Source organism: Notolabrus celidotus, unplaced genomic scaffold (genome assembly GCF_009762535.1).
Source record: "Notolabrus celidotus isolate fNotCel1 unplaced genomic scaffold, fNotCel1.pri scaffold_189_arrow_ctg1, whole genome shotgun sequence".
NCBI lineage: Eukaryota > Metazoa > Chordata > Actinopteri > Labriformes > Labridae > Notolabrus > Notolabrus celidotus.
Genome location: NW_023260047.1, coordinates 83,518 through 100,210, shown reverse-complemented (window position 1 = coordinate 100,210; position 16,693 = coordinate 83,518). Strand labels below are relative to the sequence as shown.

The following is a 16,693-nucleotide window of genomic DNA, read 5'->3' as shown; positions in this document are numbered from 1 at the left end:
AAGTTGTGATTACAGAATGGGCGGTGTCAGAATGTCAGAGTCATTTTCTTCTCACTAACCGCCATCACAAAGCTCTTAATGATCAACACCTTCGTATCATAAAGTCAGCATTAGTTGTGGTAACACTGCAATGAGCTTCCTGTCATCAGACAGAGGCCGGTCTGCTGAATAAACTCAGGTGACGTCCCCTGTCTCAGCTTCTCCTGTCATTAAACATGACACACATCTAGTTAACAGGTAAGTCATGTGTGAGGCCTGTAACACTGGCAGTATGATCATGCTTGTATGCCTGTTAGCTCACATGCCAAGCCTGAACTAATGATACAGACAATGCTGTTCATTTCAGCTGTGATGCTGAACTGTTGTTTAAGACCTCACTTCTTCTGTGACGACAGAACTGAGGAAAAGAAACAAGCCGAGGAGAGGACACAAACATATCACTAACAAGGATCAAAGTAGAGTGGAGTTGATGAGCTGAGGTAAAACAGTACACCTAATACCCCCTATATTCATGAAGGATCAGATTATACATCAACTCATGTTCAAACATGAATAAGTCCCCAAATCTCCTCAAATATCAGATCTCCCTAAACACAAGTCAAGTTTTTTCAACATTATGTTGTTCTACAAAAAAGAATATCATATGTTTCCTGTGGTGTCTGTGGTCCTAATGTTGAGCTCCTGCCGTGAGATCCAGTTTCCTTCCCAGGTGAGTACAGGAAGAGCGTCGCTGTCCAAGGTGCTGAACTGTCAGAAACAGCTCAGGTAGCTTCTGTCTGTTCAGGATGCTGCACCTGTGCTTCTGCTGAGCTCTGCCTCTCTCTCTTGTCACTGTTGGATGTAAAATAAATCCATGAAAATAAGCGTTGCACATTATTGTCCGTGAAACTGTTTTTCGCTGCGTCCACAGATGCAGGTTAAAACTGTACCATGCAAGAGAGACCATATATATGTACATGATCGAGAAACACAGGTGACTTCTCTGAACCGAGCACATTACGGACTGAGGCGGAGAGGAAAACTGACCTGAGGTCTGACGAGTCAATGGTGAAATTTGTTTGTAAATCATAAATGCTGCGTCCTCCTGACTAAAGAGGAGAGGGACAGACTGACTTGCTATCAGTGCAAAGTTCATAAACCAGCATCCGTGATGGTTTGGGGGCACAGCAGAGCGCATGGCATAAGCATCTATTTGGGATGGCAGGATGGATTAAGGAAATACAGATGTGTCTGTTTCTGCATGTATCCGGTGTGTTGTGAGTAATGGATCAAGTCTTCAGTCTTTGATATAGACAACAAGGTCAGAGGCAGCTATCGTTTTGTTACTGCTGGATATATATCCAGTGCCTCGTGTGTAATAGTTAGTGTTCAGTCATTATTATAGACAAGGTATGTTCATGTTATATTTCCGCCACTAGAGGGCGCTCTTCACCAGGATAACAGGGCTGAGGACAATGAGGATTTGAGTTACCCCTGTGTTTAGGGGTACCCCTTATGTTATCGCTGCATGTTATGGTTTCTGTGGTGGTTTTCCTTTAATGGAACCAAACTTTGAGTGAATATATTATTTACTTTTGTTGGGCAGAGAGTTGACATTCCCCAAAATGACTGATGGAAGAATGTTAGGGCTTGAGCTCAGCTCAGGTGAGAAGTATTAGGGACGACTTTGATTCCTAAATGAGTGTTAAGATGCTTGGAATATTAAATTGACTAGAGGAGTCAAATGAGTAATCCAAGCATATTTCAACCCAATTCATTGAATTTTATTTTTCAATAAGAATCTGTATCAAGTTATTTGATATACAAGAAAACATTTAATATGTTTGAAAATAGGATTATTTATTTCGTCATGTCATATGTGAAAATGACCGCAAGTCGTATTCAAATCAGCTGTTTGGTCCCCTTTCAGCACACTCTGGTCCGTTTCCTGGGGTAGTCCGGTATGTTTGGAGCGGTGTGAAAGCTTATTCCAACTCTGGTGCGACCAAACATGTAAGCTCTGGTCCCTGCTTTCTAAAGTCTTTATGCCGGTCTGTCTCTGCTCTTTGGACAAAGCTCATCAGCAGCTCATAATGATGGTGGTGGCAGACTAGGGCTTTTCCTTCCAAAGATCAGACTGTGGCTGGACCCAACCTTCTCCATGATGCTTTGCAGGCAAAAACTTTGGAAGTACTCCAATCGGTGGCTAGAGATAAACAAAGAGACAAAACACATATATAGGGAATTATGATACATTGAATGAAACTCTGAATATATGGAATGAAACTCTGAATATCTGAATATGTGGAATGAAAGTCTGAATATATGGAATGAAACTCTGAATATCTGAATATATGGAATGAAAGTCTGAATATATTGAATGAACTCTGAATATATATGGAATTAAAGTCTGAATGCATGGAATGAAGTCTGAAATATTGAATGAAGTCTGAATATGGAATATACACCATCTTGTGTTCCTGAGGTGTGATACTTTCTTCCGCATAGACGTAGCTTTTAGTAATGCAACATGAGGGAGGGATGACATCTTTTCTTCAATTTTAAGTCAACAAGAGGTTATCAACACCCAGGTTAATGTGTGAGCTGTTTAGCCATATGGGAAAAAAGAACCCACCCCTCCTCTCTATTCAGTTGGATTCACACGGAGCAGTGGGCTACAATATTAAATATCACAGCTTATACATCTTCTACAGAAGCTTAGGATAGTGCCCCTTCCCTATTCAGGTGGTTCAGCTAACTTTTGTTATGACTTGTGATAATATAGCATCCTGTTCAATGTTAACAGGTAGAGCTCATACCTGCGTGCATCAGTGAGTGAGTGAGTGAGTGAGTGGGCTGACAATTTTATGACCAAATTACCACGGGTAACAGAGGTAGAGGAACATTTACCCTCACAAAAACTCAAGAGGAATATAAAAATGCAAATGGTTATTATAGCAGAGAAAACAGATACAGCTGTTATTAAGTGGTGATCAATATAAAAATATAGATATATGTATGTATATGTTATATAATGAATTTTGCATATATTTATATTTGACTATATAAACTATAACCATTTCTTTTACTTTTATGACTCCCTGTATACTGGGATCAGTATATTAGGGTCACCCTTGCTCCTCTGCAGCTGGTCCAAAACGCTGCAGCTAGTTACTTTGACTGGTTGCAGGAAGAGGGATCACATAAGTCACATCTTAGCTTGCCTGCGCCACACTTTTGCTTCTAAGGCCCCTCGGCTGTGGAACAGCCTCCCTTCTTCAGCCAGGTCTGCCCCCTCGGTTGACTTTTTCAAGTTTTGCCTGAAAACTCATTTTTACATCCTAATCTTTCTCTCACACGTCTCGTTGTAATGCTAAATATCTAGAAATATCTAGAGCCTCGTTTATCAGCAGTGTGTACACTCAGGTGTGTGCATAATACCGTGTAGTGTGGAATTTATCAGCTTGTATTTATACTTAGGAATGTGTGTGAGCACTGCTCTGACCATACATTAGGGCTGTCAAAATTGCTAATGCAAGGAGACATAACTACTTGTATATGTATTTTTATTTAAGATATAACATGCCTAAAACATACCTACACATTACAAAACAAGTAAATCACCTAATGGTCTATACCGTAACACTTTGAAGACCTCTCGCTCGCTCACTCTCCCCTCTCTGTGCGCAGTGCGCTGAGTGAGTGCTGAACAAGACTTGTGCGAGCAATTAAAGGTCCCGACTCTTGTCCCTAATATAGGCAGGCTTCATTCAGTGATTGAAGCAAATATTATTAACATTAATTGAAGTTAAAGTTAAAAATGAAAAAGTAGTCCACTTACATTCTTGACGCTAGTATGAAAAAAAAAGAGGAAAAACTGCATTTTATCCCAGTGTCACTGATTGTCGGGCTCTTTTAGTCCACTGTCAATGTAGGGTCTTAGGCCTGACAGGTTGTTTGCCAAAAACACAAGACAGTCCACACGTGAAGAGGCCAGTGCCGATCTCTTTTTATTCACTATATTCCCAGCGGAGGAAAAGACGCGTTCAGAGCGCACTGAGGATCTGGGGACAGAAGGATTTCTCTCTGCCGTCTGCTTCACGCTGTGCATGTGTGACTCCTGTGACCTGTCCCTGACCCGTCATGCAGTGCGCCCACTCGCAAAGCAGCCGCTTTAATCGAATATTAATTTTCAGAATCGATTCTCCGTTTTTTTTTAATATTCAAATATATATTCGAATTTAGAATATTCGTTGACAGCCCTACCATACATATGCACAGAATCCAAGACAAGGGCTTGAATAATGAAACTACAAATAGGAAGCATTACAAGTATCACAGAAACACATTAGGCAATATCTGCATCCACATATGTTCTCTTCGCTCTGCAGGCAGGGAGCGTTTTTTTCAGGGTTTTTCTTTTGTTGTGCAGATCTGTTAAGTGAGAGCACAGAGAGGCTTCTCAGCAGGTACAGCTTACAGCTCCTCTGGATCCTTTTTACTGCTCTGATTCCTCCGACGCTAAAACCAACTGGCTGAAGATTTAGTTGAGTTTAACCTCCACAAATTATTTCACAGTTAATTTAACTGTTTGCAAACTCAGTTGACTGGGTTTCTTACCTTCTGATATACAACATTGTCAATGTCTTCCATTGGGTACTTTTCTTTGTTTGTTACCCCCAGACTAAGTGAACCAGAAAATACATTTTAGTTGGATTCAACTTTATTCTCAAGTACCTCAATTTGAGTTACAGTAATGTTTCCCCTTAATTCCTTTTTTGCCATCAGTCTGGTGAGGAGAAAAAATACTCATACCACTACCCCATCACTTACTTTAACTCTCCCTTACTAACCATAGACCTTTCTGGAGTCCCTGAGCTCCCTTGTCTCGTAGGTTCCTCTGAGCTGCTGTAGACGTCCTCCTGCTGTGGACGTTCCAGACTCCAGCTGATACGGACGTGCTGGACTCCAGCGGCAACAGCTACTCGTACTTGTCTCATCACTATCATCCCTCTCTCTTCTCTGATACCTCGTTTTGACCAACGTGAACCGGGTTGTATTTCCGGGTTGGTGCTCAAGCTGGTTCGGAGCTGGTTGAACTCGTGAACCAACACGGCACCCGTTTGTTATTTCGCCCGCTTGAGCCCGGGGAAGAGGCACGTCATGACGTCAGATTTACGTGACCGCTTTTCCTAGCAGCACTAGTGAGAACTTTCCTACAACGATGGCGGACAACGGCAGCTTGTCTCATCGGCCGACCACTGCTTTGCCTTGGAATCCATAAGTCACACCGGTCGCCAATTCTGGCAACAAGTCATCGACAGATTGTCAACCATGCTCAACTGCAACATCCAGCTGTGCCCAAGAACTTGCATCCTTGGCGACATATCGGAAATAACACAACATAATAAACATTCCACCGTTCTCTTAACGGCCCTAATCATAGCAAAGAAGACTATCCTTAAATTGGAAATCAAAGAGAAATCTAAACATTAAGATTTGGGAGAATCTACTAATGGACCAAATATCAATAGAGAAATGTTGTGCGACAGTTAATAATACACTGGACTCATTTGAAAGCAGCTGGCTACCAATCATCACTAAATTAACAGCTTTAACACTGATCTCCAAACAACCACAAAACAAAACAAAACAAAATAGTAGACTGCCAAATATTTTCATGACTTGAGTTTTCCCATATACTTCTCTCCAACCTATTGACTTACACCCACATTCACAAACACATGGACACCCTCTTACCAGGGTTCATCGTATACACACAATCACAAACCACACACATACACGTTTATATGCTCACACCCGTACACATATACAGAAGCTTTAAAGGGGCCTTGCGGTAATTCTTAATTTTTTATTTTTTTTGGCCCACCTAGGTGTGCACGCCCTCTTTTACAGAACATGATATTAGCTGTCAATAAAAGATAGGCCAGAGTTCTAAGAGGGATGGTGATGGTCGCATGCACACAGTCACAAGCACAGAAGAAAAATGTTCTTTCTTTTCTTTTGCTGCAAGAATAAATTGCATTAATATTTGACAGTTTGTGACAACCTTGTGATCCTGTGTTTAGCCATGTTTAAAAAGAAAAGCTCACTTTTGACTCATTTCAGTGTTTCCTAACCTTTAGCTTGTTGGTTAGTCAGAATTTGCATTTCTGTTTAAACTACTAAAGTGGTTGCTTGGGTAAAGCCTTAGTATCTGACAGGCTGCTTAAACTGTTGTGTGGAGACGTATACGTGTATCCTTTCATGCTGCATCATATGTATCCTGGCTAAATAATAAAGATATGACGGATATGATTAAAAAAAAAAAAAAAAAAAAAGAATCCATAAGTCTCTTTTATTTTTTCGCTGCAGGACAATGGCGGAAACACGTTTGGTTTGTGTTTTTGATCACGGCAACCCAGCCCCTCGCCCCTGACGTAAGCGGTTCGCGGTTCTAGACCAGCAAAGAGTTGGAGCCACCCTGGTACCGGTTTTCCCGGCCGGGAGCCGGTTTGCTCAATGTCGAAACACGAGCGCTGGCTCCGAACCGGCCCTGAAACTGCCTCGTCGAAAAGGGGTTATCTTTCCTCTATCCCTTTTCCAGACCCAACTCGGTCGAGGCAGATGTCTGTCTAACATGAGTCTGGTTCTGCTCGAGGTTTCTGCCTGTTAAAGGTGACATATCATGCAAAATTGACTTTTAATGGTTCTCTACCTGAAATATGTTTCCCTGGCATGTCTACAAACCCCCCGAGAATGAAAAAAATCCATTCTGCCCCTGTTTTGATTTCTCCACCTTTCTGTAAATGTGTGTGAAACGAGCGTTTCAGACTTCAGTGTTTTTGTTACGTAACAACAATATCCGGTCTGTCACGGAGTCAGAGCTCGGAGCTTGTTCAGCCCATAGACTGTATAAAATAATACTGAATCCCTCCCCGTTTTTCATTACCTGCACAAATGTGTGCTAACAAGGAGCTTAGGAGGGAGGCATGCTAGTTGTAGGCTGTCTTAATAAACACAAAGGTCGGTTTTACTCCCCACGTCTGCAGATTTGAAGATCTAGTGGATGATTTTTATTTGTCATGGATAAGTGCTAGCGCTAATTAGCATAGCCACATAGCTATATGTTCATAGCTGTAGCTGTAGCTGTAGCTGTAGCTGTGTACCAAGACACACGTCGACATACTGACAAATAAAACAACAAGAAACACTAAATCTGTGACCAATCCTTCATAAAAGGTCCTGCTGCCTTTCTGGCAGAGGTCGGTTTTACTCCCCACGTCTGCAGATTTGAAGATCTAGTGGATGATGTTTATTTATCATGGATAAGTGCTAGCGCTAGTTAGCATAGCCACATAGCTACATGTTCGTAGCTGTGTACCAAGACACACGTCTACATACTGATAAATAAAACAACAAGAAACACTAAATCTATGACCAATCGTTCAGAAAGGTCCTGCTACAGGCGCCTCTTCGTCAGGATCAGATTCAGAGGGTTGAAGTAACGCGATCTCTGAGCAGCCGTGTATATTCAGCCAACATGTAAACATTAGATCAACGCTGCCGAGGCACATCCACTTCCTGAGGGGCGTGGTCAGAGGGAAAACAGAGTGTTCTGAGGAATGAAGAAGAGGACTTTTCAGGCATGCCAAAATCTGATTTCAAAGGGTTTTTTTGAGCATAAACTTTAAAGACATGTTTTGGGGACCTCTTAGACCAATATATTGATGAAAAAAGCGTGATATGTCCCCTTTAAAGGAAGTTTTTCCTCTCCGCTGTAACTAGCCAAATACTGCGAGGTGCAATGCATGATGGATTAAGGTGGGGTAAGACTGAGTCCTGTCAGTAAGAGGGGACTGGATCGTACCCTGTCTTGGTGTTGGGTCTCTGTTCATAATTTGACATAGAGTGGTCTAGACCTGCTCGTTTGTAAAAGTGTCTTGAGATAACGTTTGTTGTGATTTAGCGTGATACATACAAAGATTGATTGATTGATTGATAGAGAATGTGCTGTTACCATTTGTAGCTAATTTGAGGCCTTTTTGAACAAATTGACCTGCAACGAACACGAGCATTGATGTTAAGAAAATGTGACCATAACTGATGTGCATACAACCGACCTGCCCATGTTTGTGAAATACTGATTTTTTTGTTGTACTTTGCACATTTCATCAGTAAGATAGAATCAACAACCTGTTCCACACACTGTTGATGAATGAGACCCATGGAGCCAACCAAACAACGTTCAACAAATAAAGTCAGTTATATTTACAACCTGCATAACTTTTATTAACTGTATCAAAAGAATCTGTATACTCACAAGTTAGGTTCTTGACCATTCACTACCTCCGTCTTGGGGATGGGGTATAGAGCCTCATAGATACGCTTCTCTCCTGAGCCATGAATGGCGTAAGAGTTCATCTTGTTGATATTTGGAGGAAAGTATGACCAGGGTATAAGAGCCTCACCCTTCCACCTGCTGCCTGTGGTTGTGGCATTATAAACTATGGGCAACTCTTGCTAGAGGAAAAATTTCAGAACAAAATTAAACACCAAACTCAAAGTACTACTGCTCCCTTCAAGCAATTTATCTCTGCCTACCTTGAATGCTTGGCGGACTCCAGAAAGCAATAATATCAGATGCTGTCCATGTCTGAAATGAAAACTCAGTGAGTATATTTGTACAATATTAAGAGTAAGGACATATGTTACAGCTTTGTTCTATACTTACGGGCAAAGCTCCACTTCAAGGTAGTTTTCTGTTGTACTATCAAGAAAGAATGACTCCACCACTGAGAATATAGAAAATAAATAGAATCATATAACAACGGCGGAAATGCGCTGCAAATGAAAAAACAAGCTAAAACTGGATGCAACTGCAAATACATAAAGGATGCAAATTCAAAACAAATAAAACCATAAAACAAGTACAAATGCAGCAAATCAGGACTCTTACACAGAAAACAGGTTCAGGAACAGCCTTCCAATGGAAATCTACGGATTTTGGGAGTTTTGGTCAAATAAGGACTCTTTTTATGGAGGTGGTAAAATCATACACTCCCTCAAACAATGTACTTGACAACGAATAATACCGAAGCCTGGCAGAGAGTGCAATACACCGTCTGATTAGAGACCCATTAGCTAATTGTTTGTGGAAAAATAAAATTACTAAACCTTAAATAACAGACTAGCACACATCTTACCAAATAGTATTCATCATGACCAAACAGGATTCATACAAAATAGACTATTAAAAACTAATACTAGACCATGTCTATCTTAGAAAATGATTGCAAAAGAAGTATAAAATAATTAAAATTGCAATGCGGGAAAAGACTTAGCACAACTTGATTTGGATTGTTATTTTGAGGTTCCAGAAGTGTACAAGTTTTCATTGGTGTACTCCTTTTTTTGTTTAATCTTGTTCTTCTTAGGGAGCCTATTTTTAACATCTGGCAAGGGACTACAGATGGAAACTAGCCTTTTGGCTAACTCTGGCATATTTAATGAAATGTTAATTAATTCATGTGGATTGTCCTGGTAAATGAAAAATAAATAAATAAAACAAATCAATAAAATCAGAACATTTTGAGCAGCTAACTCTTAATTCCCTGTATTCTGGTGAATATCTATGTGACCATTTGTGCTGGAAATTGAATTATGAAAAAGGAAAACACAAAATAATGATTTATTTATATAGTATTGATTACAGTACCTAATTAACATAACATAACATAATTGACATAGGTATCCATATGGCACTTCTTAATGTTTTTTACATTTAAGGGGCATCCAGAGAGCACTTTATAATGTTTTTTACATTTAAGGAGCATCCAGAGGGCACTTTAAAAATGTTCTTTACATTTAAGGGACCTCAGAGGGCACTTTATAATGTTCTTTAAATTTAAGGGGCATCCAGAGAGCACTTTATAATGTTCTTTAAATTTAAGGGGCATCCAGAGAGCACTTTATAATGTTCTTTACATTAAGGGGCATCCAGAGGGCACTTTAAAATGTTCTTTACATTTAAGGGGCATCCAGATAGCACTTCATAATGTTCTTTACATTTAAGGGGCATCCAGAGAGCACTTTATAATGTTCTTTAATATAGGCTGAACACCCAGAGAGCACTTATAATGTTTTTACATTTAAGGAGCATCCAGAGAGCACTTTATAAATTTTTTACATTAAGGGGCATCCAGAGAGCACTTTATAATGTTCTTTTATATAGGTTGAGCATCCAGAGAGCACTTTATAATGTTTTTTACATTTAATGGGCATCCAGAGAGCACTTTATAATGTTCTTTACATTTAAGGGTCATCCAGAGGGAACTTTATAATGTTCTTTTATAGGTGGAACATCCAGAGAGCACTTTATAATGTTTTTTACATTTAAGGGGCATCCAGAGAGCACTTTATAATGTTTTTTATATAGGTGGGGCATCCAGAGGGCACTTTAAAATGTTCTTTACATTTAAGGGGCATCCAGAGGGCACTTTATAATGTTCTTTACATTTAAGGGGCATCCAGAGAGCACTTTATAATGTTCTTTAAATTTAAGGGGCATCCAGAGAGCACTTTATAATGTTCTTTACATTTAAGGGGCATCCAGAGGGCACTTTAAAATGTTCTTTACATTTAAGGGGCATCCAGATAGCACTTCATAATGTTCTTTACATTTAAGGGGCATCCAGAGAGCACTTTATAATGTTCTTTAATATAGGCTGAACACCCAGAGAGCACTTTATAATGTTTTTTACATTTAAGGGGCATCCAGAGAGCACTTTATAATGTTCTTTTATATAGGTTGAGCATCCAGAGAGCACTTTATAATGTTTTTTACATTTAATGGGCATCCAGAGAGCACTTTATAATGTTCTTTACATTTAAGGGTCATCCAGAGGGAACTTTATAATGTTCTTTTATATAGGTGGAACATCCAGAGAGCACTTTATAATGTTTTTTACATTTAAGTTATATTTTAAATAAACAGCCCACTTAGCTGCTCTGAAGTCCGTAACTTGCAGTCTTACTGTCCCGCCGGACACAGAATCACAACTGGTCTTGTCTTCACTGAAAATGAACCTTTAATCATTCAATTCATCTCTGAACTTCTTCCCAAAGATTAAGACCCACACATTGAATCTTTACTGTGTCGAGTCGCAGCCCAAAGCTGGCTCAGACCTCTTGACACCCCCTCAGGATGCCTGTATGCCCAACATTTAATTGTAGATCCAATATCAGGTTCATTCCATAACGCCAGAAAATACCCAATTCAAAATGTGACATTAAACAAACATCAGCATGAAAACATAAAATAGAAAGAAAAAGAAAGAAAGTAAATTTAGTTGCAAAACTAGTTAAAACTCAGTTTGTTAAGAGAAATTTTAATTTTGTAGTTACAGAAATAAAAAACTAAGGTTTAAAAATGGGTTTGCATCCATTATTGAGCAGTGTCAGCAGCATGAAAGAGGAAGGTTTTTAGTCTGGACTTAAAAGTGTTCAGAGTCGGGGCTTGTATAACACTCTCTGGGAGGTTATTCCAGGTCTGTGCTACATAGTAACAAAATGCTGCTTCTCCATGCTTTGTTCTTACTCTGGGACGGTCAGTAGGCCAGCCCCAGATGTTCGTAGTGTCCTCGTGGGTTCATATGACACAAGCATGTCAGAGATGTATTTTGGCACTGAGCCACAAAGAGACTTACAGACCAGCAGATAGACTTTAAAATCTATCCTCTGATTGACAGGGAGCCAGTGTAAGGATTTTATAACTGGAGTAATGTGCTCATACTTTTTAGTTTTGAGAGTTGAATACTAAAAAGGGTTTAAACCTCTCCTTTGAACCTCTCTGTAAAGTGTCCTTGAGTGCTTAGAAAGGCGCTTTAAATAAAATGTATTATTAATATTATTATTTTCCAAAAGGGACTTTATCACACATTCAGCAAACACGTTAATCTTTCTTTTTGTTTTTGTAATTAGGTAACTAATCACGACAAGCTTTGGTTACATATCTTTGCATATACACTGTGTGCACAATTATTAGGTAAGTTGCATTTTTGTGACTATTTCCAAAACTATATCAACAGTCGTTTTCAAATTTGTTAGGAAGTCAGATAGTGAATGTATTTCTTCAACTGTGTGGTTAAAATGATGCTTTTCGGCTGTATTTTTAAATAAATGCAGAATCTGCAGAAATGAGCGTGCCAAATTATTATGCAAGTTGGTGATAAGAGCATATAACTTGTAAAAATGAAGAACTAGGCACCATTTTAAACATTCTATTGATTGAAAATAATAATATTTACTACAACTGTATTCAAACCTCAACAAAAACAACAGTTTTCTTTACATTTGTTACAAAATAAAACTGTTAATGTCTTTAAAAACATTTCAAATCTAAAGTGTTTCTCTGATGTCCAATATAACCTCTTTTTCTCTCAGTGAGGGTCAGAGGTCACTGTAAACTGATTTAGTTTCTGATGACTTCTCTGATGACTCTGTGAGCTGTACCTTGTATGTCTTTCCAAAGATTCTCATTTGAGCTGTATTTCTTGCCATTACTGTGAATTATATTATTTATTATTGGCCACAAGTTCTCAGTCAGGTTGAGATCAGGTGAGCAGGCAGGCCAGTTCATGAGGCGATCCTCTTTTTATTTTCCTCCATGGAGGAAAAGACATTCAGCTAAAGTGAAAAAGATGCTAGTGTTCATGCATGAGCACAATGCACCATCACATGCCTCACGTTATTCCCAGGACAGGATGGCATCTCAGGGCTTTAAAGAGGATCGCCTCCTGAACTGGCCTGCCTGCTCACCTGATCTCAACCCGACTGAGAACTTGTGGTCAATAATAAAGGAGATAATTTAAGAAGTAAAAATTAAGAACTAGGCACCATTTTAAACATTCTATTGATTGAAAATAATAATATTTACTACAACTGTTTTCAAACTTCAACAAAAACAACACAGTTGAAGAAAATATATTCACTATCTGACTTCCTGACAAATTTGAAAACGACTGTTGATATAGTTTTTGAAATAGTCACAAAAATGCATCTTACCTAATAATTGTGCACGCAGTGTATGTTGACAGCAGTATTATTTGTACTTTACATACAGCATTGCCTCAGCTCCAACCCTCCCACACACCTTCATATTCCCAAAGTCCAGGAAAAGGTTGACTGGGGGGGGCTGTAGGACCTGCTGGATCATTGAAGAAGGGGCCAAACATCTCAATTTTCATTCCTCCTTGCCCAGGAGAGAAAACAACTCTGATAGGTTCATGATTCACAGGGTTGCTATCCCAGGTGTGCTCGATCAAAAACTGCATTTGCGTATGAGGACTGAAAGAAAAAATAGGTGAGAATGAGAACTCGTCCTGAGACCACAGTAAAACAGAGCTGTAATAAATTGCAAACTTGACAGTAAACTGAGATTGACAGCACAGTGGGATGGTAAACTAACTTCAGATCTCTTTCTGTGCTTTAGCTGAACTGGTCAAGTCATCATGACCTCCCTCTGCTCAGATTGAGCTGGGATTTGCAGGATTACATTTTGAGGTTGTCCACTATTAATCTGAACTATAACCAGTAAGAATAAACTGGGATTGTCTTCATAATCTCACTTTGAATTCATCCAAAACCATTGCTAATATGCAAAATTTCCAATTGCCTTTGTTCTGAAATTCCAAATCAGGTATATCTGTAATTGGCAGTATCACATTTTGACCACAGACTGTACAAATAAAGGATGAAGTATCCGTGATGTCACCCATCTGTTTCTGAAGCGCTGTTTGGAATCGGCGGCAGCCATATTGGATATGCTGAAGTCAACCAAAATTCTGTGGAGCGATTGTGACGTAAAGAGGCGGGACTTTAGCCTCCTCGCTAACAGCTACAGTGTTCTCACCTGTCAATCAAATCAGCTGTGCCTCTCATCTCGTAAACTCGTAATCTCAATTTCTGTGAAATTGCCGCGTTTTGAAAAAATTCAACCCCAGTACAGTGTGTGCTGATCCAGAATTTAGCTATCCAGACTACACTGGTTATTTTGCACCAGGCTGTAAGGCTTTTTATAATTTGCGTAGGGTTGCAAAATTCCAGGAATTTTCAATGTTGGAAACTTTCCATGGAATAAACAGGAATCTATGGGAATAAACAGGGATTTATTACATTGAAGGTTGGCTCTTAATAGGGAACTTAAGTATAGTTTGGAGAATATATTTGAGCATAATCCTGACTAAAACAACCAGATTTCATCAAGTACAGTTGAATATCTCTGCTATTCCTCAATCACATGCACATAGCACACTGCTTACTGCAGGGCTATTGAGACCACGCCCCCTACATGCACTGTGCCTTCCTTCATCACATGAAGCACACATGATTTCTAGAATCCTGCAGAGGCTAGGCTTGAGAAGCTTGAGGGTATATGTCTTTTTTATTTGCATGTTGAGTTGGACTTTGTTGGAGGGAGAGCGGCTCTTTTCATTTAACATTTTGAATGGGACTTTGTTGGGATTGCATTGTTGTTCATTTTTGAATGGGTTGGGTCGGGCGGATGAGTAATACTTAACTCAACATTCATGTTTGTGTTCTTCAATGAAGTAATTGATTGTTCAATAAATATTTAACACTTGATTAAGTTCCACTTACAAATTAATCTGTTTTAATTGTATTATTTTGGATGGATGTCTGCTTATAACAAAACAAATATTTATGCTTGGATATGATACATTTACATTAAATTACCCTCAATTCACAGTTAATTCACATTATTCCCATAATTCCCATGGAAAGTTTCCAATTGGAATATTTCCAAAATTCCCCAGCGTAACTTCCCATTTACCGGAAAATGTTCACAGTGTGCAACCTTGAATTTGCGTGTCTGTTGTTTCTTGTACTTCCAGAGCCAGCCTCGAGCGGACACTTGAGAATCTACAGTTTTTAACATTTCCGCATTGACTTCAATTCTCACGGCCGGAGGTTGCCGCTTGATTCTGACGTTTTCCTCATTTCAGTCTGAATCAAAACATTTCAGTGGACACTGAGATTTATTGTTAAAGACAAATATATAATTAGCAGGAATTTTGTACATCTTTATATTTCAGACAACTTTTAGTTTGAAAATCCACCTTGGATTGTCCTGATGTCAAGTCAGACACAATGAAGTGTGGTGGTAACCTTTAGTGTTATTTTAAACTTGTCTTTTTATTCGGGCTGTTGCGTTGTGGTCGCCGTTTGAAATGAGCTGCAACCATCACATTGTTCTACTCTTAAACTGCTTTTACTTAGAAAAGGTAAAATCAGGTGTTCCGCGCTATTACCGTAACGCCTGTTCTCAGGGGCCTCACCAGGACTTCTGGGCCCCCTGAAAAGACATCTCACTTAGCCCCATCACCACAGCAAACCCTACAACATATTTGCTGCTATAATACTGCTTTATTTGCATTAAACAAAAATATATGCTTAAAACTATCCTGGTTAATTGACTCAAATCTAAGCTACATATCAATATTATTTTACAATTCCTCTAAATGTAACTGCACAATATTGACCTTCAGACTGTCCACCTCTGTAAACAAGATTATTTGAAGCCAAGTGACTTGTTGAATAACAACAAGGGGGCATTATTTGGTCTAATCTAACCTCATGAAGTCAAATAAAACTCTAAAAACCTAAAGTTTACTTTCAATCAGATTCAGCCACACTTGATGCTGTGAAAAATGACAATTCCCCACTTTAGGCACGAGATGCACATCTCATAAAGATATTCCAGAAAGGAATTCTGAATGTTTGTTTATTTATTCAGACATTTCAGTTATTTTTATTGCAGTTATAATAAAACAAAAGAAAAGCGTAGTAGAAAACACATTTCATTTCAGGCCCATCAAGGGCCCCCCTCCCCACTTGGGCCCTAGGTAGACAGTTCCACTTCTCCCCCCACTACGACGCCCCTGCCTGTTCTGCGCGCACAGCAGCACACAGTGGAGGCAGGCTGGAGCGCAGTCTCTGCTCCTGCAGCAGCTTGTGATCTGATCAAGTTGGTTCATTTAAAAGCAATTCTTCTCCGACACTACGCCTCGATCACAACATTGACTTTCTGATGCAATAGTATAAATGATTATACATCAAAGACAACTTACTTCGTTTCCAGGTTGTTCGTGAATGTATTTGATTTCAAATCTCCGGAACTGAACAATAAAAAAATCTGTTATCTAAAAAAAAAAAAATCCAGGACTATCTGCCCGATCTAACTCAATGTTTGTTTTTGCCTTTTCATACACAAACTAAAAGACTGAGTGTCCTATGACTTACACTTTCAAATATTTACGGCTGTACTTCACAGAGCTGACAGACGTTCCGCTTCTCACCAACCCGGAAGGGCTTTTCGAGTGCACCTCTTCTTCTTCTTTGTAGTTTATTGGCAGTTGGCAAACCACTTTATAGGCGCTTTACCGCCACCTACTGGACTAGAGTGTGGAGCAGGAGATTTTCAGGCAAAAAAAGAATTAGATTAAATCAAAAGAAACAAACAAACAAAGGAAAAAAACTAAGCTAAACTAAAGCAAAACAAACTAAACTAAACCAAACTAAACTAATCTAAACTGAACTAATCTAATCTAAACTGAACTAAACCAAACTAAACTAAACTAAACTAAACTAAACTAAACTAAACTAAACCAAACTAAATTAAACTCAACTAAACAAA

General features: G+C 39.2%; 1 protein-coding gene across 1 annotated transcript; it reads right to left on the bottom strand.

Moving 5' to 3' along the window:
• Positions 1 to 1,794: 1,794 nt before the first annotated feature.
• cunh4orf33 (chromosome unknown C4orf33 homolog) lies at positions 1,795 to 16,382 on the bottom strand. The gene is given in 8 exon segments (XM_034678625.1): positions 1,795 to 2,142; positions 2,145 to 2,185; positions 8,303 to 8,502; positions 8,584 to 8,635; positions 8,714 to 8,774; positions 13,133 to 13,326; positions 16,128 to 16,175; positions 16,316 to 16,382. Coding segments are annotated over 6 exon segments (588 nt in total). The 5' UTR covers positions 13,314 to 13,326; positions 16,128 to 16,175; positions 16,316 to 16,382; the 3' UTR covers positions 1,795 to 2,089.
• Between the last annotated feature and the right edge of the window lie 311 nt (positions 16,383 to 16,693).